Below are 17,504 nucleotides of genomic sequence, written 5' to 3'. Positions count from 1 at the left end.
AACTAGTAATTGACATTGCAGACTCAGTGGATAGGGTAACGAGCCGAAGAGAGAACTGGCAAACCAGACAGATGGATCTGAAGCAATTATCCCGACAGTGGTGCAGCAAAACGGAAGGAAACGACACCCAAATGCTCAAACGTGACACCGCGGTGACACACAATGACCAGAGCCACATTTGAACGTGGATGGCTCTCATAAGCGCATTCTGGGGTGATAAAAGCAAGTCACCGAATAATCCACATCACACATAATTCGAAGACATACAGAATGAAACAACATAGATCCACAATTACACTCTAAGGGCATAATAAACACCCCGTTCAGGGTAGTAGCTTCCAGAGGGTGGGATGATGAGGGCAAGTTCAGATCTGGATTGGGAAGAATATAAATGGTGCTTAGCTCTCTTGGTAAGGCGCTGTTGATTAAACTCAGTGATAGCCCCCTAGAGGTCTGGTAGACCACTCTTAGCGTGATAAAATCTTGTGAAGTATATTAAATACACAAAATAATGTATAAAACTGAAAAAGTGGAATAAACACTTTATTTACTGTCCAGCTTAAGAAACAAAAATTACCAGTTCCTTTGAACCCCCCATGTGTATTCTTTCCCAATTATATTTATTCTTTATCCCTTATAGGTACTATACTTGTATTTTTGAGTGTCTGATATATTTCATAATAAAGTTTTTTGTAGTCTTACTCTGGTTCACTTACTGATATAGGTCATCATCAATTTAACTTTAAATCTTTGTCCTTTTTTTTTGAATTGTTGTATCAATCATTTGAGTTAAAAAAAAATATGTATTGTGTGCCTCTGATTGAATTTCTAAACACAATACATTTCAGCATTTTCCTGAGTAGGTACTGTTTTAAAAGCATTAATGAAAATTAATCTTTTGTCTGGCTCCATCAGTTCTGATCAGAGAGAACAGAGGTATGGTAGTTTCTTGGCTAGTGCCCTAGGAAAATACTTTTTTAAAAAAGATTTTGTTTATTCACTTGAGAGAGGAGAGAGAGAGCACAAGTAGTGGGTAGAGGGAGAGGGAGAAGCAGACTCCCCGCTGAACCGACAGCCTGACTTGGGGCTTGATCCCAGAACCTGGAGATCATGACCTGAGCTGAAGGGAGACATTCAACCATCTGAGCCACCCATATGCCCCAAAAATACTTTCTACAGAAGTCTGAGTTCATGCCGGGAGGGCAATATGGTGAAAGTCTCCTTTGGAAGATTAAGAAGAGTCATCATGATGGTGGTATAGGAAAAGAGAAGACAGAAACCATCTGTGGAGTGGTGGTTAAGGACCCTATGTTAGAGCAGTGGGACCTTAACTTCTCATCTGTAAAAGAAAGGCTTCCTAGTTGTGAGGTCAGGTGGGAGTTAGCTGCAAGGCTATTATTGGTAGTCTAGAGAAGCCCCCTGTGATTTCTCAGAAAGGCAGTATATTAGTCAGCTCGTGGCTGCTATTAACAAAATACCATAGACTGGGAAGCTTAAGAGAAATTTATTTCTCATAGTTCTGAAGGCTGTAAGTCTGAGATCAGGGCACCAGCATAGCTGAGTTCTGGTGAGGCCTCTCTTCCTGGCTCACAGACAGCCACCTTCTCGCTGTGTCCCCATGTGGCCTTTCCTCTGTGCATGTATGCATGGGAAGATGGAGCAGGTGTCTCTTCCTCTTCTTATAAGGCCACCAAAACTATCAGATGATGGTCCCTCTTAATGACCTCACTTAACCTCTATTTCCTCCTCAACAGCCTTTCCTCCAAATTTCAGTCCCGTGGTTGGGGTGACGGGGGTTGGTTAGGGCTTCAACATAGGAAGTTTGAGAGAACACAGTTCAGCCCATAGGAGATAATTTATTTTGGTTAATAGTCTTTGAATTCAGGTGAATTCTTAAATAGGTTTTGTTTTCTTTAATTTGCAAAAATATACCTTCATCAGTTAAAACTTTGGTGAGTATGGTTCTGTTCATTTATCAAAACCCCACCTTCTCACTTGCGTGTGTCTGTATATTTGCATTTATTTCAGTTTAAGGCTCAGCCATCCCTCAGTTACTGCAGTCACTAGAGCAGCAAATGTAGTTGCTGTTGTGTACTCCAGTTTCATGGCTCTCAAAGATAACTGTGCTTAGTGCGTTCGTTTATTTGCAATATTCCTTAACTTTCAGAGCCTCTAGGTACATAGATTCTATAATACGCCTCATAAAAGCCATTGGAAGGGTTTTTTTTAACCTGTGAGAGTACTTGAATTGTATTCATTAATTTGTGCCAAATTCTAAAGGCTAATAAATGTGAGTACCCTTGGATTTTATGGCAGGTAAGAGATTGAAAATAAGTAGTTGCTTTCTTGAAGTTCAGAACTAAATATCTTTTCCTATAATTCACGTAAGGTAATTCTTTTTAACAGGTGACTACTGTCTAATGTCCCCCTAGTCTACTGTCATTTATTGTGTGGCTGTGGTGGGTCAGATGCAGGAATGGCTAATGAGTGCTCACTGAGCCTTGCCCTTGTGAGAATTAGCACTGGGTATATGGCGGGGGTAGTTAAAACAACTTCACAGTGCAGTGCAGTCATTGCTCTGACAAAATGGTCACTATGAGAGACTATGTTCTGGAAATGCCTGGTGAGCAGGGCAGTCGCATACAGTTGTGTAGGTTGTGCACTGAACAATTCCAGGGAGCATCTTTCATGTGGAATTCTATGAGGGCAGCCCTGATTGTGGAGAATCCAGTCCAGTCCTGAGGTATCAGGAAGGGCTTCCCTGCCTAGAAGAAGTGACAACTATATTGTGACTTGAAGGTTAAGTAGGGCTTAACCTTGTGAGGATGATTAGGAAAGACAGCATGCGGAGAGAATTGCAGGCAGAAGCTCAGAGGAAAGATTGATGAATTTATGTCAAAGAGTAGCTGGTGTTCATCTGAAAGTTGGCTTAGCCTTTAAAGAGCAGCAAACACGTCAGGAAAACGGGTGACAGTCCACTATAGTAACCTTTGTAGGCCTTTGGCAGTTGACTTGAATTTGATTAATGTGTTTAATTGAAGGGGAAATACACAAAACAGCTGTTAAAATATGTTGAGTGATGACTTAGCCAGAGGTACTGTCCTTGATTTTGGAAAATGGCAGAGTATGAGGCAGAAACAAATAAATCATTTACCTGACCTAAAACAGAAAAACAGTACTATAATTTGAAAGGTCCTTAGACCTAATCCATGAATTTGCTGGCTTCCCATTATCTTCCACTCAGACATATCTATGAATTTCATTTTAAAAGCATTTTTAAGAAAATGTGTTTAAGAATATGGGTGGTCATCTATACCATTGTTGTTCGAGGGGTTTAATTGGTGATACTCTATTCCCTACCAAAATTTTGAACCAATTGGGAGACAAAGGAACCAGGTCAAAATGTCTCATTGATTAGTGGCAGAGGTTGGAGAGTGTGGTTTAGGGGTGTGGCAATTATGGGATTACTGAGACTGTAACCCTAGATCAGGCAGAAAGAATCCCTCCAGCCCTGGAAATGTTGAGCCAGCATAGGCCCCACCTAGAATATGGCAAGTGTAATCATCCTACACTTGGGTACCATGTTGGACTCCTCTAGTTGAAAGTTCAGTCATGGAGCCTAAGTCTCCCTCCCTGGTCCTAGATTTCACTGAAAGGCTCTTCTACTCTTTCATTCTACACTAGAATGAGGATCTTCATTTTATAAAGATTGTCAGAAGGGTATATGGTATATGGTCACGTGTGGAGAAGTGCTGTATGGCACAGCAAGGATGGGAAGGTTTTGGGGTGGCTTACCCAGGAGCTTCATGGGACAATACAATGATTTTTCCCATATCTGGTTTTATTAAGCAGATATCTAAGACCTAAGATCATTTTTTTAAAATTCCTAACTGTGACATTCCATATTTGGGAAACTACTTATAATTGATGGTCATCTTGAATCATAAAAATGTGTTCCATCTTGGCCTCAGTCAAATCTCTCTGGAATGTCACCTTCTGGAGAAGAGGGGCATTGGATTGGAGGTCAAACTCTTGACTGATGGGCTTGATTTGCACTATTTTAGTGTCTCATACACTGGTCAGGACAAGACAGAACTTGTGTCTTAATGAGCTATGGACTCGTTTCTTTCTTTCATCAGTCGTCCTCTATCGGGGTAGCATTACTGCCAAGCTGGCTATTTGGTGAGTCACACACAGATTTTCTGGTATATTAGCAAGAGTTATCAGCTGTGGAGCAACTGGAACTCTCACTCACTGCTTGAGGGGAAGGGGTTGGCACAAAATGGCATAGTAACTCTGAGAAATGGTTTGGCGGATTCCAATAAACACACACTTGCCCTGTGACTGAACATCCCCACTCTGGGTATTTACTCTAAAGAAATGAAAGTCCATTCACATAAAACCTTGTTCATGGATGTTCAAAGCAGCTTAACTTGTGCTTGCCAAAAGCTGGAAACAAGCCAGCTATCCCTCAGCAGGGGAATGGATAAAGAAACTCTTGTATATTCATACAGTGGAGTCCGAGTCAACAGTCAGAAGGAGTGTTAATTCACTACTTGGGTGAATCTCAAGGTACACAGTTTCCCAAGTGGGAATAAAATTTGGCAGTTTTTAAAAATAATAAACATAAAAAATAATAATAAACACAGATTTACCATATGACCCGGAAGTTCCACTCCTGCAGATCTATCCTAGAGAAATGAAAACGTATCTCCATGGAAACTTGTATGCAACTATCCAGAGCAGCATTATTCATAATAGCAAAAAAGTGGAAACAACCCAAATGCTTATTTGGTGAATGGATAAGCAAAATATGGTCTATTCATATGGTAGAATACTATTCAGGAGTCAAAAGTAGTGAAGTATTGCTACTTTGCACACAGATGAACCTTGTAAACATTACACTTAATGAAAAAGCCAGACACAAAAGACTACATACGTTATGATTCTATTTAGAGGGAATGTCCAGAAAAGGCAAATCTATTCAGGCAGGAAGTAGATCAGTAGTTGCCTGGGGCCGAGAGTAGGAAGGAGGAAGTGATTACAAATGGAAATGTTTCAAAATTATATTTACTTTCTTCATACACTGTGTAACTGGGTGTGGAACAAAGTGCTTTCTTTTCTCAGAATTTCAGATGATGCTTTTGAGCTCAGAACAACCCCCGTGTGCTCTAAACAAGCCCACAGTGGTAGCCAGACCGAACTGGTGATCATCTACTCCCAACTGCTCATACAGTGGAAGTGAGACCTCCTTAGAGAACAGTGCGTCCATGTACCTGTTCCCCAACTCCTTAACAAAGGCTTATTAATAGAGACATCTAAATATTACAGCAGGTGGATGGCAATCTAGAATTACAGCTAGCTGAGCGTCGACTTGTTCAACTATCCTCCCAACAGCTTCAGTCACAAAAGCAGGAACTGGCACCTGACTCCTGGGGCCTAGTTTCTTTAATGGCCACAGGGGGTTTTTGAACCACACTTTGTCCAAAATTAAATTCCTTCCTCATACCACCAGTTTTTGGATGGGCACGTATATCTGCTGTATGTTGGGGGTGGGGGTTAGTCTTCCTTTTTTTTTTTTTTTAAAGATTTTATTTATTTATTTGACAGAGAAAGAGATCACACGTAGGCAGAGAGGCAGGCAGAGAGAGAGGGGGAAGCAGGCTCCCCGCCCAGCAGAGAGCCCGATGCGGGGCTCAATCCCAGGACCCTGAGATCATGACCTGAGCTGAAGGCAGAGGCTTAACCCACTGAGCCACCCAGGCGCCCCCTAATATCTTTTTTTTTTTTTAAGTGAAAGACAGTAAACATGAACTTAATATCATAGCGATGACTCTGTTCCTTTGTGCCATGAACTACAGTGATAATAAATATGAATCTAAGATGCTTGAGAAGTAACTCAAAGTCTACCTTGAGTTAGCAGTGTATCCTGTTGCTTGGTACCATTTTGGTCAAAACTATCAGGATGGTGTTGTCCTTGCTGTCTTCACTGTCTCCCATCTTTAAAACGGGCGCATTGGGCCCAGGTAGAGAGGGAAACGTTTTATCTGTCTATACAAACAGTATTCGTCTGTTAATAGCACTCCTAGTATGATAGTGGTGGTTACTGGGAGAGACTGTGAGGGCATTTCCTGTAATTGAGGAATGTGTCTGCAAATATAAAACTCCTATAAGGAGAAAAAAACCTCCTGTTTCCCCTTTACACAGTACTCACACCCAACACTTCTGTAACCAGATGTGTGGGGATTTTCCCACACCAAGCAGTTCTCCAACTCTCATGTGGGTAGTCACTGAGCGGCCTATGATTCAACTCAATTCTCACACTACCTGGAGACGGCATCCACTCCCACAGGGTAAGGGCTCAGTCCCACAAGAGCCCCCCCCCCAACTTCAGATGTCAATCACAAGTCCCAGGTGGTCACCTGTGCTTCTGGCTGACCAGCTACACATCAGGGCTTCCCATGACACCCTCCTCAGGTTCAGTCATTTGTAGAATGGTTCAAAGAACTCAGGAAAATAGTTTACTTATTTTACTGCAGGCTTATTATAAACGGATATAACTCAGGAACAGCCAGATGGAAGAGATGCCTAGGGCAAGGCATGAAGGAGGGAGTGCGGAGCTTCCGGCCGTGTGGGTGCACCACTCTCCCCGCGCCTCCACACCTTCACCACGCCAGAAGCTCTCTGAGCCTCCCGTTACTTCGGCATGGTGAATTAAATCACTGGCCATGTGATTAACTCTACGGCTTGCCCCCTCCCCTCCCTGGAGTTTTGGCTTGGGCTTTAGTTTTTCAACCCCGTAATCATAAGGTTGTTACTTTGGCAACCGACTCCCATCCTAAGGACAGTCCAGGAGCCCCCAGCCACCAGTCATCTTATTAGCATACAAAAAGACACTTATCTCTCCGGGAGGATTCTGAGGGCTGTAGAAGCTGTGTATCAGGAAATTGGGACAGAGGCCAAGTATACATTTCCTATTGTAAATGACAGTATCACGCCTCCTCTTTCATTAGAGTAGCAGCCATCTTGAAGGCCCTGGGCTAGCATGGCTTACCTTCTAGTTCCCTGCATCAATAATGAGGTAACCCATGAAGAAACAGTGAGTTATGGGAAACAGCCATTGATCTGGGAGGAGCACAGTCTGCTGCTGTAAATGATTTGCTTTGGTTTCCTGATGAAGACACTGCAGTTAAATGGTGTAACAGGTAGCCTTCAGACTCTGTGTTATGATGAGTGTCGAAGGGCCATGGAATCGTCTCTTGTCCTGTAAAGCTTGCTCAGAAAATCACTGCCTGACCAGGGAGTGAAGAAACAACAACAACAACAAAAACAGATAGGAGCTCCATGTGGCGTGGAGAGCAACCCAGAGAACCTTGAGCAGAGCCCCACTATGGCGACCTCATCATCGTCATCCCCAGTGAGGAGCTGCGGCTGCCACAGCTGGCCCCGGGCACCAGTCCCAGCGTTGTGACCCTGAGCAGCTATGCCACCACCCAGCGTGGCTCTGTGGGCAGGATGGAGGGAGTGAGGGCCCACCAGCAGGGACAAAAAGGTCATCGTGACAAAAGTGTCAAGAATGGTAAAATGGTTCAGTATCAGAAACAGGTCTGGTTTCATCCACAGGAATGACATGAAGCGATACATGAAGAGATACATGAAGCCATACTTGTACATGAGACTGTCATAAAGATAAAGAAGCCCCAGGAAGCACCTTCCCAGAGCAGAGGGTGAAGAAACCATGGGGTTCGATGTTCTTGATGGAGAAAAGGGTGTGGAGGCAGCAAATGTAGAGAATGGGGGGAAAGGAAGAGGACACCAGGCCCAGCTGTGCACACCTTACACCATGCAGAAACCTTCTGAGTGTTGACCAGGGTCTTCCAGGCCTCCTGTGTAGGGAGAAGCAAGAAGGGCGTTGAGAACCAGGGTACAGGAGAACAGGGTAGACGGGGACACACAGGATCCCTCAGGGTTAGAGACTGCGATTCTCTAGGACAGCCATGAAGGGGAGCAGGAAACATCAAGAAGGGACCCAAGGCCAGCAGCCACCTCAGTGGCCTCCCCAACTCCAGTTAGCAGCACAGACACCCAGGAAACCCTGCCGCCCAAGCTGGCCAAGAGACCGCAGCTGGGAAGTCCATTCAGAGGCTGAGCAGGGGAGACTTAAGTGCTGGCTTGCCATCTCCCATGTTATCCCGGTTAGTAACCCAACAAGAAAGAAGAAATGAGTATGAAATGGCAGCAGGAAGACCTGAACCAAAGATTGGTGCTGAAGGCCTCAAGTGCTTGCCCTTTGACCTGATGACCAGAACGATCTGCATTACGGGGTTTTTGTTATTTGTTCCCTGAAGACAACATCTTTTTCTTTTTTCTTTTTTTTTTTTTTTTTTTTTTTTTTGTGGTAGTGACCAACATGTTTTTCTTTAAAGGCTGGCTTTTTCTCCTACACCTTTAAAGGTTTTGAAACTGTTTTATATCTGGTTGAGACTGTTGAGAACCTTGTTTTGTAATAAACTTTTATAATTTGATTTTTTCATGAAGGTCAACAAGCTGCAAGTATTAATACAGATCTTTAATAATAATGATGATGATAGGGGCACCTGGGTGGCTTAGTAGGTTAAGCCTCTGCCTTCGGCCCAGGTCACGATCTCAGGGTCCTGGGATCGAGCCGCACATTGGGCTCTCTGCTCAAGGGGGAGCCTCCACCCCCCCACCCCCCACCTGCCTCTCTGCCTACTTGTGATCTCTCTCTCTCTGTCAAATAAATAAATAAAATCTTAAATAATAATAATAATAATGCAGTACTGACAAAGAGTTTGGATTAAAGAACCGTATTTTTCTAAGGGCGCCTGGGTGACTCAGTCTGTTAAGCATCTGCTTTCAGCTCGGGTCATGATCCCAGCATCCTGAGATCGAGCCCCACATCAGTCTCCCCGCTCAGCCAAGAGCCTGCTTTTCCCTCTCCCTCTGCCCACCCCCCAACCTTGTGCTCTCACTCTATCTCAAATAAATAAATAAACCTTTAAAAAAAATTTGTTTTTCCATATTTCCTATATTGTTTGTTCTTCTACAATGTCTTGTGAGTTCTCATATGTCTTGGTGATAAGTGAGATTATAGAACATTATGCACAGAATATAGTAAATATAGAACTTTCTTTTTCCCATGGAACTTCCTCCATTAGTGGCAAAACGAGATGGGGAGCATGTTTACCATTCTGTCTTTTAATACCGCTAGCAAACAACAGAAGATAGAAGTCAGAAATCTTCTTCCTAAGAGAACCATAGAAAGTGTCTCATGGCAATTTATGTTTTCTTCACATATAACTCACTTTTACTTGAGCATGTGGGACTCCTGTTCAGGACCAAGGGAGCCACACTCCTTTGCTGTGGAATCCCATGCTTATCCACAGGTTTGCTGGGGTTTGTTCCCCCCTAATGGGAAACCCCACCTATGAATGGAATGAGACCTCAAGACTTGTAGCTCATTATTTTAGCTGTATCCTAGCCCACAGCTCCAAGAAGACAGCTCTACAGTCCTCAGATCAGGATCATAATAATTTGCACTGGAGTGTGGAGCTCCCCGAGAGACAGAATTACTTCCTTCATGACACGCAGCAGTTGAAATGACCTAAACAAAAGCATTTCTTTTCTTTCTGTCTCCATGCCCCCCACCCCTTCCTCTGGTGTGTGGCAAAAAGCAAGTTGCATTTTTAGGAGCAAGAAATTCTTGTGGCCTGGTCCTTGCTGGCAGATGGCCACAGGCCTGGCCTGAGGGCTGTTGCTGGTACAGATCAAAGCTTGGCAGTTCTGCTTTGTGCTGTCCTTGGCAAGAAAGGCTTTGCTTCTTATCATTCCATCTTCCTCCACCAGAAGCCCAAGAAACGAGAGACACGATCTCTTGGAGAAAATACTCAGTGCCATAATAACCAGGAAAGGTGCTGTCCAGCCTCATCCTCCTGGTGCAGGAGGGACTCATGCGGGACGATGTTAACCCTTTGGAGGGAGTATGTATCTGCTTCTAAAATACACACTTCATGCCTGGGCTCTAAGATGACCTTTGTGTTTCTTACTTGTTGCAAATCGACCATGTCATTATGTTCTCTTTCTGTCCTTCCGTAGGCCTGATGGTGGGTTTTTTTTTCCCCCTGCACTGTTTCAGGGCTCATCGTTGGGGTGATCTTGAGGTACGGCACCCCTGCCACCAGCGGTCATGACAAGTCACTCAGCTGTACTCAGGAAGACAGGGCCTTCAGCACCTTATTAGTGAACGTCAGCGGGAAGTTCTTCGAATACACCCTGAAAGGAGAAATCAGCCCTGGCAAGATCAACAGTGTGGAGCAAAATGACATGCTGAGGAAGGTGAGCTGGGGTGCACTCAGCCACTGGGGTCCTGACATGGTTTTTTACTTTCTGATTCCATGTTGGCCTCATGGAGAGAAATCCTTTCAAACTCCTGGAGCATGGGTAAATGTTCCCCGCTCCCAGTTTTGCTAGGAAGTTTTGGGGCTATGATGATGAGAAGAAAGAATCAGATGGAAACTTGAGCCTGTGAGCCTTGTCAGGATCAGGAGCTGATGTGGCCTGCCACGTTATGTAAGGGGGTTTGGACATCACCACTCAGCCTATCTCGCCACCCCCATCTCTCCTTTACTATGTCTCTTGCTATGGTTTAAGGATGGGGTTGTTTCTTTCTTAAAATAAGATGGGTTTTACTCTGGGCTCCTGAGTGGCTCAGTCAGTTAAGCATCTGCCTTTGGCTCAGGTCATGATCCTAGGGTCCTGGGACTGAGTCCTGCATCGGGCTCCCTTCTCAGAGGGGAGTCTGCTTTTCCCTCTCCCTCTGTCTCTTCCCCCACTCCTGCTCTATTAGTCTTTCCCTCTCTCAAATAAAGAAATTAAAATTTTAAAAAGATTGGTTTTACTTTAAGCTCATTTATTCAGTGTTCCCAATTGTAAGTCTTAGTTCTTCCTGGTTCTTTTGCTGTATTCTACAAATATTTATTTAGTGCCCATTCTTATGGGTGAGTGATGCCAAAGGCTTAATGAATTTTTGGAGGGGAATACCTTGTTGTCTTAGAATTTGAGTCCAGCAACTGTTTCTCATTTGATGTCGAGAGTAGCTAGAATACACAACAAAAGGATCATATATCTCTTCACTCAGGTGATTTCCAAGAGAAGCAAGATATCTGTATTTTTTTTTAAGATTTTATTTATTTATTTGACAGAGAGAGATCACAAGTAGGCAGAGAGGCAGGCAGAGAGAGAGAGGAGGAAGCAGGCTCCCTGCTGAGCAGGAGAGCCCGATGCGGGACTCGATCCCAGGACCCTGAGATCATGACCTGAGCTGAAGGCAGTGGCTTAATCCACTGAGCCACCCAGGCGCCCAAGATATCTGTATTTATCCACATATACTCTCTAACTGTATAGACCCAGGCTTATCAGCAGGGAGACTTTTGTCTAAGCTCTGGGCAATCTAGGCCTTAGGGAGCTTCTTTCATAAAGAACAAGGCTAATGTGTGCAAAGGCTTGCGGTCAAAGGCAGGATGTAGCCTGTGTTCCACAAATTAAATTCTTATTGTTTTTAGGATCTACCCTAATCCTTAAGAAAATTATTCTCAACCTGGAGCATTAAACATGTCCATCTTGTCTGTGTCCATAAAGGCAGTCATAGCGAACTCTTTGCCCTCAACCACTCATAAGAATGCCTGGGATTTTCATAAACATCTGTGAAATTAAATGCCACTGAGAAAGATACTCAGTGTAATCACCATGCTCATGGCTGTTTTGAAATGGCAGCTTGAGTCTGTAGTGGATAGGATGGGGGAGAAAAGGAAAAGAACTCAACCCATTTACATCTTTTAGATCATAATAGAAGGTGATGTTGACTTTTGCTCCTGTTACCTTTAGGAAAACGTTGATTCACATCTGTTCTGTTTAAACTTTGGCTGCATGAATCAAAGGTGGGAGAGCATACAAGGCTGAGATGATTGTTGTTAGCTGAGGGGAGAAGAGATACGCTGAGGTGGCTCCCTGCACAGTACTGGAGTAGCTGGCAGGAAACTCTCGTGCTGGTCCCATGTGACTGTGGCCCCAGCATCCTCATACTGGGTATTGTCCAAAGCCCCTTCTCATTCTGACAGTCCACATTTTTCATACTACCCCTGTCTTCAGCAAGAAGATGGAATAAAATGAAATTTGCGAGAACCATTTCTCCCAATGGTTTCTCGGTTAACATTACCAGTTTCTGAAGAGAAATGCTGACTTTTTTTTTTTTTTTAAAGAGACCGAGAGCAGTGTGGGGAGGGGCAGAGGGAAAGGGAGAGAGAGCATCTTAAGCAGGCTCCATGCCCAGCATGAAGTCCCCCACAGGCCTCCCTCTCATAACCCTGAGATCATGACCTGAGGCAAAATTAAGAGTCAAACATTTAACTGACTGAGCTACCCAGGCACCCCCTAACTTGACTTTTAATAATTAGAGTGAAGTTTTGAAATTAATTAATTAATCAATCTACCAACATAAGCAAATTATTTAGAAAGTTTGAGGGAAATATAGACTCCTTAATTCTTTTCTGGATGTGATAAGATTTTGCTCTTTAATAGTTTCAGAGTGGTTTCTGGGTATCAAGACTACAAAGTAATTTTAGTCCCCCTAAACTGCCGAATTTTCATGGTGATGTTGAGAAATCTACTAGCATTGTTGGCAACCCTGATCCAGGCCACATCAGGTCTCCCAAAAGGCTGACCACTCAAAAGAGACTTAAATTCAATAGAATGGTGTCAAAAGCCATTCTTTGGGAGGGTCCAGAAAATTAACCAATCATAACAGCGTCTTTTATTGATTTGAACCATCATAAAAGCTTGATGAAAATCAAGGTGTTTTTATTTCTCATTTAAAAAGCATTGGCGTGAAGCTTTCTGTGAGTCCTCACACTTGCACTGATCTGTTCCTTTTAAATAGGAAGTCGGAGTGCTTTGTGGAGAAGAACATGGCCTTCGACAGGGGCATCTGCGGCATCGCTCTTGTAACGAGTCTGCCATCTTTCACATTTATCTTATCTGCTTCGAACATTCAAACGTTTTAGCCATTGGCTTCAAATATTAAGCAGATATTATACCACCAACTGGTATCTTTTTAAAAAGATTTTATTTATTTACTTGACAGAGGGAGATCACAAGTAGGCAGAGAGGCAGGAAAAAAAAGGGGTGAAGCAGGTTCCCTGCCGAGCAGAGAGCCTGATGCGGGGCTTGATCCCAGGACCCTGAGATCATGACCTGAGCTGAAGGCAGATGCTTAATCCACTGAGCCACCCAGCTGCCCTGCACCAACTGGTATTAAACTAGAAATTGACTTTTCTCCCTTCTCTTTTTTTTAAGCAGGCTCCATGCCTGACACTGGACCTAAACTCAGGATCCTGAAATCAAGAGTCAGATCCAGACAGCCTCCTCCTACCTTTGACTTTTTTTTCTTTTTAAACTTTCAGGTAACGTTTGATCCAGAGGTCTTTTTCAACATCCTTCTGCCTCCCATAATTTTCCATGCTGGCTACAGTCTAAAGAAGGTAAGAGATTTTTGCCAGTATTTCTTAAAGCACGGGAATCTCTGTGTTAACGTACCTACATAATTTTCTAGTTTTTCCTTTTCCCACATTGCTTATTACTGTGTTCTGCACCCACTCAGAGACTATAGTTGTCTCATCATCCATGATTCATCTGTTTTAAAATCAGGAGTGCTCCTACGTCGCTGGTAGGAATGTAAACTGGCGTGGCCACTCTGGAAAGCAGTTTCATGGTTTCTTGCAAAACTGAAGTTGAAACTACCACACGACCCCATGGGTTTTTCCTGAGGATTTCCTCCCAGAGGAATGAAAACTCACGTTCACCCAGAAGCCTATATTTCATTGCTCAGAGCAATTCAATTCATAATTGCCCCAGTCCAGAAACAACCAAAATGTCGCGCTGTAGGTGCATGGTGAAACACATGGCCGTACCTCAAAGGTGTTAGGCTGAGGGACAAAAAAAAAAAAAAAAAAAAAATCTCACCTCAGAAGGTCACGTACTGTATGATTTCATTTATCTAGTGTTCTAGGCAGGACCAAAGTATAGGGATGTATAGGGATGGAGAACAAAGGGTGGGTCCATGAAGCTACCTATATGATAAAAGAACACAGAACCATTCACACACTTTGTCCCAATGTCGGTTTCCTGGTTTTGATCTTGTACTATGACTATATGAGGTCTAACTGGTAGAGGAAACCTGGTGAAGGTACACAGGACCCCTCCGTACTATCTTTGCAATTTCTGTGAATCTGTAATTACTCCAAAATAGAAAGTTTTTTTTTTTTTTAAAAGGCTATCCCTCTGTATCCTACTCTCTCCCTCCAGATTTAGGTTTTCTGGACCAAAGGGTATATCCTTTTTCTGACTGCTCTGGGGAGTTCCGGAAGTGTGTAAATCTGTATGGCAGTGATTGACACGTGACAGACAGGAGGTGATTTTATGGTTTTAAGTAATGTTATCCTCTATGTAAGTGAAGAATTTGGGAACTCTGTATCAGAGCGAATGGGTGATAAATAATTTGGTATCTTAAATAACTAATCTTAATGTATCATCAAGGTCATAGTTGTTTAAAATGAAACCAAATCACTGGTTGTGAAAGCCATTCTAAGGGCTGAGAAATACTCTAGGTTCAGCAGAGCCTTCCCTGTGTCAGCCTTATTTTCCCAGAAGAAAAACAAATAACAGGCTTTGCCAGTTACCAATTTAAGTTGTTTTTGAAATGCCAGTATTTTGGGCTATCTGCTCTTAGTTCAGTCTCTTTCCTTTTTAAATAGTCCTTACAGTGGCACCGAAATAGTGGTTCTTACAGGGTTTTGCCATCTGTAATTAAGGCTGCCGTCATTTAAGCGTGTAATAACCATTCCACCACTTCGCTGTGGGTATGGAAACAGATACATTCAGACCCTTTGACCTATGCACATGTAGTTGTCATGCGGACATGAGCTTTTTTTTTTTCTTTTTCTTTTTCCAAACTTGAAAAAATATCATTGGAATCGGCTTCGATTTTGTGCTACCGCTCCGTTTGCTTCCAGGGCCCATTGTCAGGGACAGAATTCACCTAGAGAAGCCTTCATGTCTTGTGAACTCCTCCCACCAAACTCTCTCTCGGTCTCTCTCTCTCAGTCTCTCTGTCTCTGAGTCTCATGGTAACATTCACCAGTGAGGAATGGGAGGAGTAAAAATACAAGTCTTAGAATAGTACACCTTCTCATCCTGATCTGTCTTGGGTTCATATTCTTGAAGACTTTGCCAGGGCTATGCCATCTCCTTTGTCTCTTTTTGCCATCCTGAAATGGAGAAGGAAAAGTAGGGCAGACTGAACTAGTCATGGCCATGGAAGCCGCACATGACCGGCCAATTAAAAAAGAAGATGAAAGACCTAGGATTCCACTAGTACCCAGGACTTAGGACTGGGAAGTGCTGTACTTTCCTCCCAAGAAGGGTGTGGTAGGAGTTGAGAAGGGTGGCTGGTGCAGTGAGTGTGATTCCCTGGAAAGACCCATTTTCCGGGTCTGGTGCTGCCATTTGGTGGATGTGGGACTCTGGGTGCCTCACACCGCACCTTTGAGCCTTAGATGCCTCTCATGCACAGTGGTCCCCCAAGCACCTTCGTAATGGGGTAGCTGTGACAATTGGATGGGCTCCTCTGTGTGAAAGTACTTCGTACTCTGTGAAGCAGAGAGTCGAGTGCTAAGTGTAGTAATACACAAGGAAGTGACAGGGTCTACCTTTCTTGCCAAGGCGTAAAATTCCAGTTCCTATCAACAAATATGAATGGCGATGGGTAATTATGTATGTATGTGTCGTATGTGTGTGTGGCATTTTAGAATATGTTATGGGTGTATTTGGACTGGCAGATTTCTATTCCTAATTTGTGTGCATGTGTATGTGTAAGTGCTTTTATTTATATGGGTCAAAGATATCTTTGTATATCAACAAATACACATTTAAGATAACAGTTTCAAAGGCTCTAGTTCATTATCACAAATCATTCAAATATCTATTGTTGCCCATTTAAAATATTTTCATTTGTTGATTTTCAAATAAATTTGTGATGGAAATCACCCTCACATGTGCCCTGGAACAATCTCTGAGATGAACAAGACCGTGAGAGAGTCACTGGGCAGTGTGGAGTCAGCTTCTCAGACGTGCGCACTGACACCAAGCCCTCCTCTCAGTGCGGGCCGGCCCGGGCAAAGGCACACATGTGGCACGGTGGCCGCGTGGAGGGGCTGGAGGTCTGGTGTCTGTGCACAGGCTGTCTGCTTCACTCTTCAGTGGGACCCTCTGGACCTGAGCATGGGGACTCGCTACACAGACCATGAATGCTAAAAGCAGCATGCTCTATGTGCAGCCAACACTTGCACCCCCCTGCACACTGGGGCCACTCAGCTCCCCCGCACAACCACACTGCAGCCAGGAAGGCCTCCCAATGATGCTGGTCCTCCTGTACCCACGGTCTCCTGGCCAGTCCTGCCCCTGGCAGGCCTGGGAGCTGTAGTGCGCACCTGATCCTGCCCCCCACTCCCTGCATCTGCACCGCTCGACCTCCCACAAGATCCAGATTCTCCGCAAGCCCGCAGACTAGGTCTCAGGTTCAGCTCTACCTGCAAACAGTCTGAAGCACAGACCCATCTTTCCACTAACATGTGCACTGTCCTCTCCAGGTGGGTCCTGGGCCTCCCTCATGCCCAGGTCCTTCCAGCCCAGGAGCTTGCACAAGGGCACCAAAGGGTGCAATTTTCATTGCCCCTTGCTCCCACACCCAGCCTGGGGACCAAATCCAGCATGTCCTAAAATTGAGATGCCCTCGAGCATGGCATCGAATACACAGGGACAATTAAGTCTCCACCAGGCTCTAGTCCGCACCCGCTTCGTCCCTGGCCCCCACAAACACTACCAGATCTTTGGCAGCCCACACTCCCTGAGAACCAACCTCCCAGGAGGAGAATCTGCAGCTCTTACATTCCTGATTTTTTGTTTGGGCAAATATGAATATGAATTCACTTAATGGACTCAAACCACCTGTCAAGATGGTTCACCTAAACAAGAGCTGGGTGGCAAGGGAAAGCAATTCTGGTATTCAGATCTGTCCCTGGATACGTCACGAGTTTCCTTGGTCTCACGTCTGTCTTCATAGACCCCTAGCCCTCCCTGATTTAAGCCCTTGATGGAGTTTTTAAAGGCAATTACGCTCACAGTTGTTGATTCTTTTTTTTTTTTTTTTTTTGAAATCTAGCTTTTTCAAAACATGGGTGGCTAAATACATTCACTTAAAGTAAAAGACTGCGGATAGTGACTCACTTAAAAGGCAAACATAACGTGTCCGTGATATACACAGGCAGCACCCTCACTTGGTGACTGGCGGTGTGACAAGCCCTTGAACAATTCTCTTCTGAGCAGGCAGCTTAGGGGCACTAGGCATTTCTTGGCACCTTCTTCAGAGCAGC

General features: G+C 44.1%; 1 protein-coding gene across 1 annotated transcript in view; it reads left to right on the top strand.

Annotated features, from left to right (window-relative positions):
- Nucleotides 1-17,504, top strand: part of SLC9A7 (solute carrier family 9 member A7) — a 138,133-nt gene that overhangs the window by 52,178 nt on the left and 68,451 nt on the right. The window contains exons 2-3 of the mRNA XM_059158749.1: nucleotides 10,157-10,356; nucleotides 13,479-13,556. Of these exons, the coding sequence (XP_059014732.1) occupies nucleotides 10,157-10,356; nucleotides 13,479-13,556 (278 nt within the window). The remainder of the gene's footprint in view (nucleotides 1-10,156; nucleotides 10,357-13,478; nucleotides 13,557-17,504) is intronic.

Source organism: Mustela lutreola, chromosome X, assembly GCF_030435805.1.
Source record: "Mustela lutreola isolate mMusLut2 chromosome X, mMusLut2.pri, whole genome shotgun sequence".
NCBI lineage: Eukaryota > Metazoa > Chordata > Mammalia > Carnivora > Mustelidae > Mustela > Mustela lutreola.
Note: the sequence above shows the minus strand (reverse complement) of the source record. Positions and strands in the feature narration are given on the sequence as shown.